Source organism: Fusarium oxysporum, chromosome XI (assembly GCF_013085055.1).
Source record: "Fusarium oxysporum Fo47 chromosome XI, complete sequence".
NCBI lineage: Eukaryota > Fungi > Ascomycota > Sordariomycetes > Hypocreales > Nectriaceae > Fusarium > Fusarium oxysporum.
This window is the reverse complement of record NC_072850.1, coordinates 655,868-671,239: the sequence shown is the minus strand read 5'-3', so window position 1 is coordinate 671,239 and position 15,372 is coordinate 655,868. Positions and strand designations below refer to the sequence as shown.

The 15,372-nt window shown below is 47.4% G+C and overlaps 6 protein-coding genes across 6 annotated transcripts; 4 read left to right on the top strand and 2 right to left on the bottom strand.

Annotated features, from left to right (window-relative positions):
* Positions 1–69: 69 nt before the first annotated feature.
* FOBCDRAFT_324115 (heterokaryon incompatibility protein-domain-containing protein) lies at positions 70–2,223 on the bottom strand (the record flags this gene model as incomplete). Its single annotated transcript, XM_031192198.2, has 2 exons — positions 70–1,763; positions 1,815–2,223. 2 exons carry the CDS (start codon positions 2,221–2,223, stop codon positions 70–72), a joined length of 2,103 nt encoding a protein of 700 aa, XP_031031044.2.
* Positions 2,224–3,551: 1,328 nt separating this feature from the next.
* FOBCDRAFT_191850 (cytochrome P450) lies at positions 3,552–4,994 on the top strand (the record flags this gene model as incomplete). Its single annotated transcript, XM_031192197.3, has 2 exons — positions 3,552–3,787; positions 3,881–4,994. 2 exons carry the CDS (start codon positions 3,552–3,554, stop codon positions 4,992–4,994), a joined length of 1,350 nt encoding a protein of 449 aa, XP_031031043.3.
* A 181-nt stretch (positions 4,995–5,175) lies between these two features.
* Positions 5,176–6,805, bottom strand: FOBCDRAFT_11019 (uncharacterized protein). The gene has a single exon (XM_031192196.3). The coding sequence runs from the start codon at positions 6,343–6,345 to the stop codon at positions 5,371–5,373; it is 975 nt and encodes a 324-aa protein (XP_031031042.1). The 5' UTR covers positions 6,346–6,805; the 3' UTR covers positions 5,176–5,370.
* Positions 6,806–8,649: 1,844 nt separating this feature from the next.
* Positions 8,650–11,091, top strand: FOBCDRAFT_281073 (uncharacterized protein; the record flags this gene model as incomplete). Its single annotated transcript, XM_059611591.1, has 4 exons — positions 8,650–9,433; positions 9,525–10,738; positions 10,786–10,912; positions 10,958–11,091. 4 exons carry the CDS (start codon positions 8,650–8,652, stop codon positions 11,089–11,091), a joined length of 2,259 nt encoding a protein of 752 aa, XP_059468040.1.
* A 39-nt stretch (positions 11,092–11,130) lies between these two features.
* Positions 11,131–14,792, top strand: FOBCDRAFT_286099 (uncharacterized protein; the record flags this gene model as incomplete). The annotated part of the gene is made up of 9 exons (XM_059611681.1): positions 11,131–12,118; positions 12,168–12,312; positions 12,392–12,544; positions 12,584–12,703; positions 12,750–13,020; positions 13,120–13,787; positions 13,902–13,933; positions 13,980–14,062; positions 14,118–14,792. 9 exons carry the CDS (start codon positions 11,131–11,133, stop codon positions 14,700–14,702), a joined length of 3,045 nt encoding a protein of 1,014 aa, XP_059468039.1. The 3' UTR covers positions 14,703–14,792.
* On the top strand, positions 14,777–15,310 carry FOBCDRAFT_281071 (uncharacterized protein; the record flags this gene model as incomplete). Its single annotated transcript, XM_054707457.1, has 1 exon — positions 14,777–15,310. One exon carries the CDS (start codon positions 14,777–14,779, stop codon positions 15,308–15,310), a length of 534 nt encoding a protein of 177 aa, XP_054563432.1.
* Between the last annotated feature and the right edge of the window lie 62 nt (positions 15,311–15,372).

Here is a 15,372-nt window from a genome sequence, read left to right as displayed (position 1 = left end):
GCTTTTCAGTTCGGTATTCAAGCAGCTATAGAATCGTCTTTTATGATATGCAAGTAACAAAGTTCTATTCTAAATGATTACAATACTTCTCTCTTTCCACTCCTCTGCCACAAGAACCCCAGTATTCCCGTCGGCATCATCATCAGCAGCACTCTGTGCCTCGAAGGACCCTACTCGGTAATATTCGCCCTCTTTCTCCGCCGGATACACCATCAATCCATACATGTTTCCGCTACCACTGTGTCCATACAAACAGCTAGAGATTGCCATGACGAGGATCTTATCTGCCAAATGACTTGAAGTCTCCGCGTTGTCAACATCCCAGTTCCATATGATACCGCAAGCGACTTTACTTGTAGACTCCGGCGTAATCAGCATGTCTCTGATCAGTTCATCATCATCTCCGTCGTGAAGTGCTGCAATTTCAGTCAAAGACGCCATTTTAGTGGTCACAGCTAAAGAACCCCGACTGACTTGACCAAACAAGTTATCACCTACTTTGTCAGTGGAGATATCGAGATGTTTGTATTCATATCTCCAATCTGCATAATTAAGCTGCAGAGTCTCGTGATCCACCGACGAGAATATCGAGTCCCAACAGACTCCGGCTCCATGTCCCGGCCAAGACCACGTAGGTCCTACCTCAGAGTGTCTGGTCCTCAATGACTCGATGTATTTCTCGAGTCCGCCCTTGTCACGATTGTTTCGCGAGCGAAGATTTCTCTTAAAGATCAAATCTTTATAAATGTCCTTGACCCAGAGACCAGCAGCATATTGACTACCTGTCGCTTGAGAAACTTGCTTGGCAACACCTGCCACTGCCGCTAAACGGTCTGATTCGAAGCTGATGTCCTTGCTTGAGATATCTTCCACACAGGTTCTGAAGAATGCAAACGGCTGTGCGTCTTGATATCGCTTTCTATGATATTGTCCTAACCCTTCTAGGATTATTGTTGTTTCTTTTCTAGTGCCATTCTCGCACAGCAGAGTCTTTGGACACCGGTAAAAGACAAACGTAGGTGTGAAGATGACGAGTCGGGCTGAAAGGTTTATTTCCTGCCATACCCAAGCGCGGCTGTACCATTTCGAGTTTATAAACTGATGGCTGTGAATGAAGGAGGGCGTATTATTGTCATACTTAAAGTATGGCAAAATAGAGTATTCCCGGCTTTGGTTCTGGAAAATAGCGTTTGATGTTATCGGAGTCTTGACACGAATGCCAGGGTGCACCAGACGTTGACCTAGAAAACCTTCCCGGCAGCTGTTTGACGACGATGGACAAATCGTGATGTATGCATTGCGAAAGATGTCAGCCATCTTCTGGCTTTCTATGTCCCAGTCCGCGACATCAGCTTTCCCTTGGAGAATACAGAGCGCGTCAACCCACAAGTAACGCATCCCCAAGGCGTGACAAGTGATGATAGCATCGCGAACGACGGGAGACATAGTGTCGATACCAAAACCATTGAGCCTTTCTGATAAATTGGCAGAATTTGTCTTCGGTTGATAAGCTGCATCATCTGCATTTCCCCAGCAGTAGCTTAGCGCTGCGTATTTGACTCTTGGCAACTTCTCCGTCTGCACAAGTTGGATCCGTTCTCTGGTTTTATAATCCGATATATCGAGAAGTCGCGAGGGAATTGAGCCAGAAGGCTGCCATGGATGACAGGTTGATTCACACTGGTCAATGGACCTTTTCAAGAAGTCCACTGTTTGAGCTGACATAATCTCTGCAGGAGGAGGAAGAGGGAAGGGCATGTCATCTACCTCTCTATCAGTACACCCTCACTTCATAAAGCTAAGCACGTGCATACCATCATCAGAACAGGGTAAGAACTGTGCATACCCTGTTACCGTAGACCAGTCCACAAACCTTGTTACCGTATACCAGTCCACATCCCCTTCCGACCCGCTGTATATCCTTACGGAGTAATCGAGAATTTTCCTAGGCTTCTCATGACTCCATGTCGCGTGTCTCTCCACCAAGCCACTTACGGGCCCTTTGTACTCTGTCGAAGGAGGCTGTGAAGCAAAAGTGTCTCGAATTAATTTGCATAATCCACAGCCAGAGTCGCCGGAAGCTGCCAAGCCTGGTAGTTCTGGCCAAGTGTCTTCAAATCGGTACAATGTTTTGTTCTCAAGGTTGTTATGGTCCAGCAACAAATCAATATCGAGAACTTGTGAGCAGTTCTTGCATAGCTGCGAGATAGGAGGTGTGGACATAGCAAACCGATTTAGACGATAGGTTTACCAACAGGGTCATAGAGTCAGATTTGTTCTTCATGCTCTTTTCCTATCTCCAAACGATAAATCTGACATGTTTTGAAAGGAGTTCAGCGCCCCTCTTCTGATCCCTGTACGGAACGGGTGAATAGTCAGTCCGGGCATCGTGAAGGAATTTCTGCCAAGAGTGTCACTGCAACGTCAAGATTCGGCCGTATAGTGTTCAAGCCCTTCCAGCTTTCATACATAAGCTAGACTTCTATTCTTATAACCGAACAGAATCCGAAGCCATTAATCTTAGCAATTTCCTTCTAGAGTGAAGGACTTTTCACTTGAAGAAAAAGCTATGCTTATACACCATATCGCGTTGAATCGTGTAGCAAGCAGGTGCAGACTACTACTTCAAGATTAGTCTCGTCTTAGTATCTGCAGGCGGTCTCACCTCAGCCGATGAGCAGGCGCGAAGCTGAGCATCTTGATCGCAAATTACCGCTTCAATTGAATCATGATACAAAGGACTTGGATGTCAATATAAACGCACTCAGCTTGAGCCGGCGTTTACTGAATGCCGGGATTGCGGGGTAACACTAGATTCGGGGAAGACTAAAAGTGACCGAGTTGAAGGCGGTATTGGCTATCACCGTGGTCTGCCGCGTGTCTCGATACTCATTCTATCATGGGTTGTATGCTAGATAGAGTCAAAATGCGATACTCTCTGATATGAAAGAGATCTACTAAAAGTTGAGATAGATATAGGAGAGAGCGGGAGCACAGGAATTTCAAAATGCCTTGATCGAAGAGTACTGACTCAATTGTGAGAGCGGGAGTCCACATCCCGATTGCTTCATGGCCATGAGGGGCCGAGTAGCCAATGGGCCACAGTTATTTAATTAACCCCGCAAAGACCGCTGGGTTCCCTATTATTTAAGAAGATGAAGAGCGATGTTGAATTATCGATGCCTTCGCTTACTCGGTAATTGAAGTATCCAACTGTATACATCGAGAGCCTAGCCTTAGAATTCAATAGCAGCCTCGACTTTCTCATTTATAATCTTCCTAGCTATCGGCATGAGCGGCTTGTTTGATAACATTTCGGACTTCTCTCGAGAAGCTCTCCTTACAGTGCTCTCACTATCGTTATGTCTGCTTTATTTATCAATTAAAGTCAGTCACCGTCTCTATGCTCATATCACCATCTAATCGAGAGCTTTGTAGATTATCCGTCGTTTACTCTTCAGTCCACTTCGACATGTCCCCGGTCCATCCTCAACCAAGCTCACTGGAGCAACAGTTTGGCTGAGTACCATACAAGGCCGTCGCGTTTACGTATGTGCATCTTCAACCATCCCCTTCGAGCTTATGCTGATACAAGAACCGGAATACAGAAGCTGGAGGAACTACACAGGAAGTACGGTCCTATTGTACGAACTGGTCCGAATGAGGTATCAATCAGTAACTGGAGACACCTGCGCACCATCTATCTCAATACCAAGGGAATGATTAAAAACCCAGACTTCTATGAAGCTGCTACCTTTGTGGGTAAAGACAATATTTTCCAGATGATGTGAGTATAGTTTTCCTTTCTGTCACCTCCTCCTACGTTCTCCACTGGCTTCATATGGTAGGGCCTGATATCATATCTGACTTGATATAATAGAAATGTCCAACAACATGCTGCACGAAGAAAGATGAGTAGTCCCCCATACTCACTGCAGTCCGTTGCGCTGCTCGATCCCTTGATAAAAGGCAATGCCCAACGTCTCGCGCAACGGCTTAGAAGCGGCACATCATCTCCCGTCGATGCCTACACACTATGCGGTCTCTTCAGCCTTGAGGTAATATGCCAAGCTGGCTTCGCAAAAGACTTCTCCAACGACATCAATGGCGCAGCTGCTCTCAAACTACTCCAAGCAATGGATGGAAGCGCCCTTACATTGCTCTTTGACGGCGCCCTTCCTTTTGTAGCCAGATTTGGCATCGGTACCAAATTGCCAGGCGCCATTGGTGACTCATATCGTAAACGAGAGTACTGGCGGGAGAAGTCTTATGAGATGGTCGATCACTTTCTGGAGAAGAGTACGGATGATGAGAAGTATTTGCTTACGCCTCTTGCGACTGGGGTTGATGGATACCTGGGGCGCAAACTTACTCATGAAGAGCTTGTCGAGGAAGCTATGGGCTATATGTTTGCTGGCTCTGGTACTACATCGTCGACATTGACATACTTGCTGTACGAGCTCTCAAAGCCGGAGAACGCCGCTATTCAGGAGCGATTGCGCACGGAAGTACTGGCAATACCTGATGATGATATTGTGGTCATCAGAAACAACGCATACATCAATGCAATCATCAAAGAGACCTTCCGTGCTCATCCAACAATCATCTCAACCCTACCTCGTCTACTCACCGAGCCTATGACGCTCGGCCAGTACACTCTCCCATCAGGCACGGTTGTCGGAATGCAGAACTGGCTTCACCACCATGATGCCTCAGTCTTCCCGGACCCAGAGAGATTCATCCCTGAGCGATGGCTCGCCGAGACTCCGGAGATGAAATCTGCTCTCACACCGTTTAGTCTTGGTAAGAGAAATTGTATCGGCCAGAATCTTGCGTGGCAGGAGCTTTATTGGGCTGTAAGCGAGGTCATGCGATCAGGTTTAAGATTTAGAGTTGCGCAAGAAATGAAGGATTGGGAGATGGAGATGGAGGATCGGTTCAATATAGCTCCGCGCGGGAGAAGGCTCATGCTTACTGTTTCGCCGGTCGATTAGGAGCGGTTTATTGTCGGAAAATTGGGTGACTGAATGGAAATGGACGGTGATTGGCTTGCTCTCGCTAAAATAACATGATGTTGAGCATTTTCGAGGTGCGCTAATCGACCAGACTGTCTTTATCTTATGATAGTGAATACCATGGGTTTGGGACATGTGATACAGATCATAGTGGGTTCATGGCGATATTTGAGATTCATTTATGATCAATGATGAAGAATTATATTATACAGGCCGTGTATATCTAATCATGCATTTTTAACGCCAAATTCCCAGTAGACAAATAAAATATATGTTTGGTACAGTCTCCGAATCGCATTATCTCCGCATCAGGTATCATATCGCTTCCCCCAGTCTATCATTCTATTCAATTTCATTACGCCTTCTGCTTCGACACCGCCCTATATCGACTAGGCAACCCAACGTTACTCCTCTCCGCCGGCGGAATAGACTGCGCATACCCTCCGTAAGCCGGCAGCGCAGGCTTCACCGCCGGAGCCGCGTTACCACTCGTTCCCGGCCGTTGCGGAATGCTGCCCCATGAATTATTAGACTGATGTTGCGCGCCAAACGTCATCGTCTGTATGAACTGCATCTGGTCCTGAATGCCTTGGGGTATTTGCTGATGTATTTGACCAGAAGGCGTTTGCGGTCTCGATAATTGCTGCGGCATTGGCGCGCCATACGGTGAAGGCATGTATGGCGATGCACCCGTCAAAGCAAACGGGTTCTGTGGTGCTTGAAAGCTAGCACTCGGCGTTCCCCGCCGCGAAGCTTTAGCGCGCTCCTCGTTTGCAATAACACTGATTAAACCGCCCGTAAACATCGGCTTCTTCGTCTGGAATGGATCTTGAAACGGGTCTTGGAAAGGATCTTGAGGAAGATTCGTTGCGAAGGATGGTAAGCGCAGATGTGAACCGTTATCGGGCTTTCCCTGCGCCGAACCAGGTCTCATCATGTGTTGTTGCGCGGAAGCTCGGAGATTGGGGTTTGATCGAACACCTGCTAAGCGAGACATACGATCGCGTTGACTTCGAGCCTGCAGCATTGCCAGCGGCACGTCGTCGTCGCTATCATCGTCGGGGATGTTCATCCATGGGCCTTGTATAGAGGGAATGCGCGAGTGTTCTATTGATGGCGGGCCTTCGGTCGTCTTCATCATTTGTTGTCGGTACCCAGCGAGGTGAGCTTCCTGACGTTTTCTTTGATCATTTTGCTTCTTTGGCTTGCCATCGTCGTCGGAATCGTAGTTGATGTTCTCTTCTTCGTCTGCGCTGTTCTCCTCCTCTTTTCGCTTTCGGTAGGCTTCCTGTGTCATGACACTAGGTGTTGGGGAAGTGCGGCCGGGCATTTTGGCGGTGTTTCGTGGAGATGATCTCTAGAGAATGAATGGATAGGATATGGTGGTCTCAGAAGTGGTAGCACCGACTTGCGGGGTATTACAAGGTCACCGCGAGTTGAAGGATAGAATGACAGAGAAAGCAGTATATTTTGAAGCGTTGCTGTCCTTTTTGTACAAAGTTAGTGACGGACATTGTCATAGAACTGCCGGGGCTTTGCTAGTCTACGGGGCTCATCCCTGCTTACAATCAGGTACTAGCGCCCCGTAGCTAACGTCAGATTGATGACCAAAGCGGGTATGGCTCCCTCCCTACGCAGTCCTCCCCCAATAATTCATGATGCAAAGCCGCAACCAGAAACTTGTGACCGTCAAGAGGCTGGCTGTGTGTTTAAATAGTTTCTGCAGAAGCAACGTTGGACTTTTGCCTCACTTCCTTCGTGTTTGCATACGTATTCTTTCTCGTTTTCTTTCGCTGACGGTCGGAATGTCCGGGTTCCGCTTAGCGCTTTGATGACATGCGTTTTTATGCTTCGGAGAGACCGTTACATAGCGCATTGAGGCTTAACTGGCCCGTCCCCCCCTTTTCTCTTTTTTCGTCCCAATTCAATTCTTGGGACTTTGGCTCCAGCCAGGGTTCGGATAATTTTAGAAACGCTGATAGTTTCAGCAGACTTCTCAGTTTGGTGATATTTTTCTTGACCTCTGCATTGTTCCGTGCAAATTTGATCTTGCGTATTTTAACCTCTGTCATCTCGATACTAAAGTTCCAATTCAACAGAGTTTTCACTTGTAAAGCTTATTGCAGAGAGAAGTGCATTTTCTCGTAAATGGACCAGGAGAAGTTGGGCCCAGAACTTTGCAGCTCGCGGGGCAAAACCTCGTATAGATAAAATCGGGCCAAGATATTTTCCGCTAATCAATTGGTGAGCCCTGCCCGCGATGGGGCCTCGGCTGTTATTTTAAGGCTGGGAATGACAAAGCAGGAATTCTCCTTTTCTACGCCAAGCTTTCTATTTATATCATCATCCAATATTTGGCGGAGATATCTATTTTGAACTCGCTTCATCTTGTTTTCCCGTTGAAATGCCTGCAAATATTTCTATCTTTATCATTGAGACTTGGACAACTCCATTTCCATTGGCATTCTAGCTTCGGTATAACTGCCGATCGCGACGTGGTGGAGGGTGAAATGACATGCTTCTCCAGATTACTGATAAGAGCTTATCCTTATCGCGATAACATCAAAATACCCTGTAGCAGCAAAGCTTGCCTTGTCCCTATAACTATTACAGCCATGCTACGCATCTCGTTTTTAGATTAGTGTTCTTTCTTATTTTGAATTAATTAATTGACTATGTAAGGGGCTTTTCCATAGTAGGAGTCACTATGTTGTTGCTATGATAGCAAGGAAGATAATGTTTTACTAATTCCTGTGACCAGCCTTGCTGGTGTTCTCGAGCAGCCCTGAACATCCCGAGACTCTGCTTGCGATAATTTTAAGCAATTCAATCGCCTGATGACAAAGTATGTAGAGCCAGACAGACCATTCTTTTGTTACTCCATGTCCAAAAAAGCCGCGGCGTTCATTAATCGATCGATGAGCGAGGGCTATGTGAGGGACGACAACGTGTGCGCGGCCCGCAGCGGCACGACGCTTTAGTCTTCAGTAGCTAATTTAGCAGAACCCAAATCAGGCAATAATCTGTCTCCAACTACGAGCCGAAGTTGATCTTTTCTCCATCCACCATCTCGGACAGTGTTCCATCCGATTTTCTTTCCACTCGCAGTGTCATAACTTGTCGAATACAGCAATGAGCTGCCAGATTGACTTTTTGTTTTGCGACGTCTCTGCTGACGCGATATGCAGGAGATAATGTCCCTATCGTCTCAATTGGTTCGATTGACATCACCGCCAGCGATGATCGTCACCATTTAGAATGTCTCAGCTAAGCCCCGCCACAGCTAGTTCAAAGCGAGAAGTGACAGAAAAATGAAGCTAAATGCCCAATTGGGAAGAAGAACACCGAGATACTGAGGTATCCTAGTCTTCAATGGTTTGGACTTGCATGCGAGACAGCACTAGGCTTGTTGATGAGCAGGTTTTGCGCACGCATTGATAGAGATTGCAATATCTAATGATTGATCGATCTTTAGTTTGCGACATTTGAGTCTAACTGTTTCAGCCAGCTATGGGATTGATTGCTTGTACTTATGGAGAGCTGGATCGCCAATTCTTTCGCGAGCGGTAGACCATAATCAATCTTCTAAGCTACTCAATCATCCCGAAACAGTTACCAGGCAACAACTCTAATCATGGCATCTCAATCGAGCTACGAATTTCCTTCAGAATGGGGCCTCGTTCCGCCCAACCCAGATCCGGATTTGGTCCTCCCCGGAGATGCCATTGAGAAAGAACTGGATCGAATTGAAATGCCTTCTCTCGATATTCCCATCAGTCGCATCATAGGATCTACACCTCTTGCCTTTCGCCCCGATGTTGAGATCCCAGAACTGTCCGAGATTGACTCAGAGACCGATGAGCAGCCCGGCACCCCGCCCGATGCTGGTGCTAGCTTCGCGGGCTGGAACAGAACCGTCAAGTCCGATAGTCCTCCTGTCCAGCGAGTTACAATTATCGGAGGCGCTGTCGTACGCAGTCTATGTCTTGTCATCCCAGATGAGGACATAAATGGCTTCGCCGACCTTCCCGTCCAGCCTATTCGAGCAAGCAAGCGGCAGCCTGCTCAACTGGTTGCCAAGATCTTGGATGATGAGACCGAAAAGCCTCCAATGCCTTTCCTTATTCTTCCCGATGAACGCCGAGGCGGCTCCGACATCAAAAGTGCCGACTCAACTGCCATGAATCTGTACGAGACTTGGAGCTCCTCGTTGTACAGCCCTGGCAAATCGACCTCGGGGCCCATTCCTTGGGCCCTTACTGCCCTCAAGGCAGGAGGAGCACTTGAGGAGAAGAAGGATGAGGAAAGCGAGAAGGAGAAGCTTGGGAGGTCTAAGATGGATGAGTTTGTCTTGTCTGGAGATATCGATGACTTTTGGGGGATCAAGGGCTTGACTGCCAAGTTATACAAGTATAAAGGTAAGTGACTACATCTATCATGATTGCAGACGCCTCCTTCAACCGCGTTCATGTGAATTATACTTTGGACACGAATCTGGCTCATTATTAGGACCTGAGAAGGATGTCGTTGATGTGCCCGAGGAAACGGAAGATGAAGAGGATAAGAGTCAAGATGACACCGAAGAACCGAGTGGAAGGATGGTACCCTTGTCTACCGAACCAGACACGAAACAGTCAGATGACAAGGATGGCAAGGATGATAAAGAGGAGGACAGTGAGGAGCACGATAAGGACGAACCCGCTAGAGAGAAGATCAAACTGAACACGGAAAGCTTCAACCTCAAAGGCCAGCTTTTGGGGACACTGTTCCCCTCCATTAACGACTTCAACCTCAAGAACCTTCCCGTGGGGAACCTAGAGCTCACCTACTCTGAAGAGAAGAAGAACTTTCTCTTCAAGCCCGGCCTGCGACTCGAAGTGGACATCTTGTTCACGGATAGTCTTGCCTGGGCCGGTGATGCCTTGAAGAAACTCTTTGGACCCACTGACCCTCCTAAGTCTATTCATCTCAGTGCCCATTTGGCGGACACGCGCGACTGGTCAAAGAGGCCCAAGATTGAGAATCTCGTACTCCAAGGCTTTTTTCCACCTTTAGCTTTGAAGGCTTGGGATCTTTTGAACTTCAGGACGCTGGGTATTGAGATCACAGCCACCAAAGCGACCAAGAACAAGCCATCAAAAGAAAAACCCGAAGGCGATAAGCATGAAGATGGAAAGCCAAAGGGTGAGACTAATGGCGATCACGACACTGGCAGCGGAGAGAATGAGACAACCAAGCTTAGTAAGTCCCGCGCAACTGAACAGAGTCCGGATGATGGTGGTGGTGAGAATGAGGAGGGGGAGGACGATGAAGAAGGTTCCGACAACAAAGCGAAAGAGAAGAAGTCTTGGTTCTTTGGCTTTGCCTTTTTCGGAACCGTGCTAGTCACAAAAGTTCTCCATGCAAATGTCCCGTTGGATATGAACTACAGGATTGCGAGAGACTCTGTTGCCACGGAAGAGGGAGAGAAGAAAAAAGACGACAAAGAGGGTGATGAGGGCGATAAGGCTGCTGAGGATGAAGGAGGAGGAGTAGCTGCGAATGACAAGTCAATCAAGACGATAGATGCAAGCCCTAAAGACGATGACAAGAAGAGCGGAGAGAATGATCAGAACGGCAAGGAGACCGACAAGAAGGAGGACGAGTCCAAGCATAAGAGAAGTTGGAATTTGCTCATCAAACCGGACAAGTGGGAGAACATCTACGGTATTGAGAACGTTACGGTACGTCCAGAGGCTGCTTCCAAGGCGTTGCTAATAACGCGCGCCAGATGAAAGATGCGGAGCTCAAGGCATCATTTGAGGAGGGCGACTTTCGCAGCACGGTTAAGCTGGAACTGTCAGCGGAGCTGGAGCTAGAAGATGGAACTCTTAAAGTCAAAGGACAGATATCGCGAGGTATGTTTAAGATGCAATTAGACAGACAGCTGCTAACATATCTAGATGATAACTTTCTGGAGCCTGGGGTAGGTGACCTTACACTAACTGACATCAAGAAAATGCACGCACGGATCTCGGGACAGAAGCTACCTGAGAAGGAGACGAAGAAGCCAGACGACGAGAAAAAAGAGGACTAGAAGAAGACAGCTGGAGGTAATGAAATCACTTTCAAAGAGATGAAACTCAAGTTGTCGAGTAAGAAGTCGAGAGAAGAGAAGACTACTAGGAAAGCCCTTGAGCCCAACGGAAAAGTCACTTTCAACGAACATTCGAGCGCAGTCGGGAGCCTTACCCTTGCGAGTGAGGGAGTGACTGTCCAAGGTGGTATTTCAGACGTCAAGATCCCTGATACTGAGATCATGATTAAAAAAGCGGGCTTGGAGACCTTCTTTGGGTTCAAGTCCAAGAAGAATGAGGAGAAGCCGGATGAGAAGAGTGGCAAGGACAAGAAGGACTCTAAGCCCACTGGCGAGAGCAAACCCGAGGTACTCGGCAAGGATCAAGATGGTGAGGTGGCAGAGAAGAGTCTGGTCAAGTCAAGTGATAAATCATCTGCCAAGACTCCATCTGAAAAGAAAGAGAAGGATCACAAGACGAAAAGAATCAAGAGAGGAAGCAGATTCGGCATTCTAGGTGTGGTCGAAATCAACAAGGTCGCCATCAAGGTCGGACTTTACACTGAGCAGAAGAAAGACAAGGAGAAGAGGGAGTGGCTGGCATTCGGTGCTATTGAGAACGTCAGGTTGAGAGAGATCTGGAATGATATTCCAGAGGATAACTTTCTTAACCTGGAATTGAGGAACATTGCACTTATCGCTTCATCTCATGAGAGGAAGAAGAAAAATAAAGATGACAAGAAAGAAGATGAAGATGGTAATGAGAAGAAAAAGAAGACCGATGGTGATAAAGAGAAGAGTGATGAGGTGAAGCCCAAGGCGATTACCAATGAGGTGTCAGATGGCGAAATCTGGATAAACAGCCTTGATGTGCTCAAAGTCGCTGAGGAGGAGAAGCCTGATAAGGATTTGAAGGAGGAAGAGAGAGATGAGGACAAAGACAAGAGAGAAGAGGATGAGGATGAGGATGAAGAGGAAGAAGAGAAGGAGCCAGACAACTGGGACGTCTTGGGAACGGTTGATGCGTACAACTATCCTGTTGTCAAAGGTAAGTACATATCCGATGCTTTAATTTGTCGAGTTAACATCTTGATTAGGCCTGCAGCTTTGTACCACCATCCTCTCCTTCCCACAGCTTGAGGAACTCAACGGGAAGAAGAAGTTGGAAGGACTCACACTCGTCTTATCGATAACTTCGAACGGCAAAATCAGTGCTACTGTGATCTCCCCGAGTCCTTCAAAGTAAGCCCCCAAGTATGCCCACGCTGGATCGTTCTGATGTGTTTTAGTTGCAACTTTCGGATACTGCATACCTCCACAGCTTCGGTACTACTATCGCCATCAAGTCGTCTACGGGGCCAGAGTTGAACATCCACGCAACATTGACTTTGGCCTTCAAAGACTCAGATCCTATTTCTGTGGAGGGAGTCATTGTTGGAAGCTTCAAGGGTGCGAGAGGAGAATTGGAAGTTTGGTGGCATGCTGTGATGATGCACTGCTAACGGCTTGGTAGGAAAATGTCTGATGATTCTAAATGGGTGAATCCATTTAATCTGAACAAGAACATGGTCTTTTCTCAGCTCGGGTTCGGAACAGGCTTTACATACGCGACTGTTCTCGTTACTGGACCAGAGTAAGTCCCGCGTTTACTGTTAGTCTAAAACCCTAACGGAACCTAGTGAAATTGCTCTCCGAGGACAAGTCGATATTGGAAAGTTCCGTGCGAAGCTCGACATGGGTCTACGTGTTACCAGCGCCGAGGCAGTCTTCCAACTTGAGATGAACAATCTTGATGCCATGGAAATTATCCAGCTCGCTGGCGTCCTCATTGATAACCAAGCAATGCAGCAGATGAAAGGTACGGAGGACAAGCTAGTCTTCAAGGACCTTAAGCTATATGTCTCATCTGGTGCTGAGTTTTTGGGTCGCTATTACGATCGTGGTATTCAGGTGCAAGGCAAGATGTAGTGCTTTGGCAAGAAAGGAGAGTTCTACGGTAGATTTGATGAAAATGGCGTTGTTATCAAAGCCGGCATTGACAATTTCAAGGTCGGCGGTCTTGAAATTACATCTACGCGAGAGGGCGTTGATCGGGCAACGATGGATATTGAGATGACCAAAGACAGGCAGAAGTTGTTCATTGACGGCAGGATCCGGTACTACAGCCTCGAGATCAGTGTGTTTCTTGACCTTGACATCCAAGAGCAGTACCTCAAAGTTGATATCAAGATCAAGCTGACCGAGAGCTTGCTGTTGAGCCTCAAAGCTGATGTCGTGGTAAAGAATCACAATTCTCTTGAAGGGGCTGAGATGAGCTTCGAGGCAATCTTGAAGACTGACATCTTGGGTGTTATCTTGCAAGGCATCACGAACGGTATTGACGCACTGCATAAACTAGCCGACAAGGCCATCGACAATGCACGGAGCGACTTGACCACAAAACTCGCCCAGAAGAAAGCTGCCCTGAAAGCAATGAAGAGTGAGCTGGATAAGCTAGAAAAGAAGTGCACTGCAGAAGTCTTGAAGAAGCGGGATGAGATTGATAAAGAGAACGAGTTATTGAGGGGACTTCATGATGAGTTCGATAAGTACGTAGAGGCTTACCGAGAAGCAAAGGAGGCCAAGGAGAGAAATGAGAAGGAGATTGAAAAGCAGCGAAATTTGAGAGATGAGGCAAGAAGGCGGCTTGGCACCAAGAAGACAGAGATGAAGAAGAAGTATGATGATGAGATTAAGAAATAAAAGGTGAAAAGGGATGCTATGGAGAGAGAGAAGAAGAGATTGATAGATAGTCGAGACGCGAGTTGGGGAGATGCATTGAGAAGCTACAGGGAGGCGGACAGAAGTTGGCAATGGTGGGGTCGTAAGTACTCGACCTTTGAGCCACCGACAAACTCTGACCTCGACAGGACTCGAAAAAACGCGGTATGATTGGAAGAGGAATTGCGAGTGGAACCTGAATCATTGTGCATGGTATGACAAGGCATATTGGGTACGTGCCATTTGGCCCTTCATACACGTATATGCATCAGCTAACACCTTCTCAGGTCGCCAAGCTCACAGAAGCCACGCTAGGTCTCGAAGAAGCGCATGCTCGAAAAGCAATCGATGCAGAACTCCGACACGCGGGAAAAGCCATAATGGACCCTCCAGCCTTCCGGAGCATCGAAGTGGCGATCAACGAAGCAGCCAGAAAGATCGACCAGTTTGGAAGAGCGCTCGATGGTCTCGTCAACAGAGGACTCGCGGCCTGGATCGAGGAGATGTTAAAGGATGAAAGAGAAGATCTGAATCGTCAAATCAGACTGCTCGAAGCATTGGTAATGAAGAGCGAGGAACTCGAGGCTGCTTACGAGCAAGCGAAGAAGGATCTTGACAAGACTGAGGAGATGCTCTCACCGAAACAAGAAGCTGCGAGGAAGAGTATTGCTGAGATTGAGGGAGAGATCAAGATGTTGCCTGCGCAACATGAATACATGAACAAGAAGAAGGATTACGAAAAAATGGAGATACAAGTCAACCATCTCATCGCAACGCTGGATGATATTAAGAGGGTCATGGGGGAGGTGTCGCAGATCAGCAAGGATGTTCTGAATACCTTGAAGACGGGTATTCCGCGTGTCACAGAATAATCGTCAGGGCAAGTAAAAGGACCTTTGCGGATGATAAGCCTTTTATATTTGAGATTCAAGCCGTGTGGATGGATATGCATGAGACGTTCCGTGTTGAGTGGGCGCCGAATCAGGGCATTTCGGTTCTTTACTCACAGGGCTTTACCGCTGTTGTATTCAACGACAAGATATACCTGTTCTATCTTCCTAGATACGGCTTCAGCTCCCACAGGTATGCTTATGTTGCCTTTGACGGAAGGCGCTGGGAAAAGGCACATACCCTTGCTCGATTGGCGACATCCGGTGTTACGGCAGCGGTTTATCAGAACAAGCTGTATCTGATGCATCGAGGATACGGCGAGGCTGACGTTAAGAAACTGTGGTATAATGCCTTTGATGGGAAGCGTTGGATAACGCTTTCTAAGAAGACCGGCGCCATGCTTATATCGGACTGCGATGATATCAAGGAGGATATTTGTTCTGTTGTTTATGAGGATAAAATGTATGTGTTTTATAAGAAGTTGAGTAATTCGGGCGTATATAGACATGTATTCGATGGGAATAAGTGGGCTGGGGAACAGGTTGAGGGGGTTCAGACTGCGAAAGGGGTGGCTAGCGTTGTTCATTAGGGTGTTGGCCATTGGTATGTATTGATAGGGTAGTTCACTAAGAGTCTGTATTGCCAAAGATG

What these genes read in the sequence shown, in the direction of transcription:
- FOBCDRAFT_11019 (XM_031192196.3), bottom strand. Translation starts at nt 6,345, where the DNA reads ATGCCCGGCCGCACTTCCCCAACACCTAGTGTCATGACACAGGAAGCC.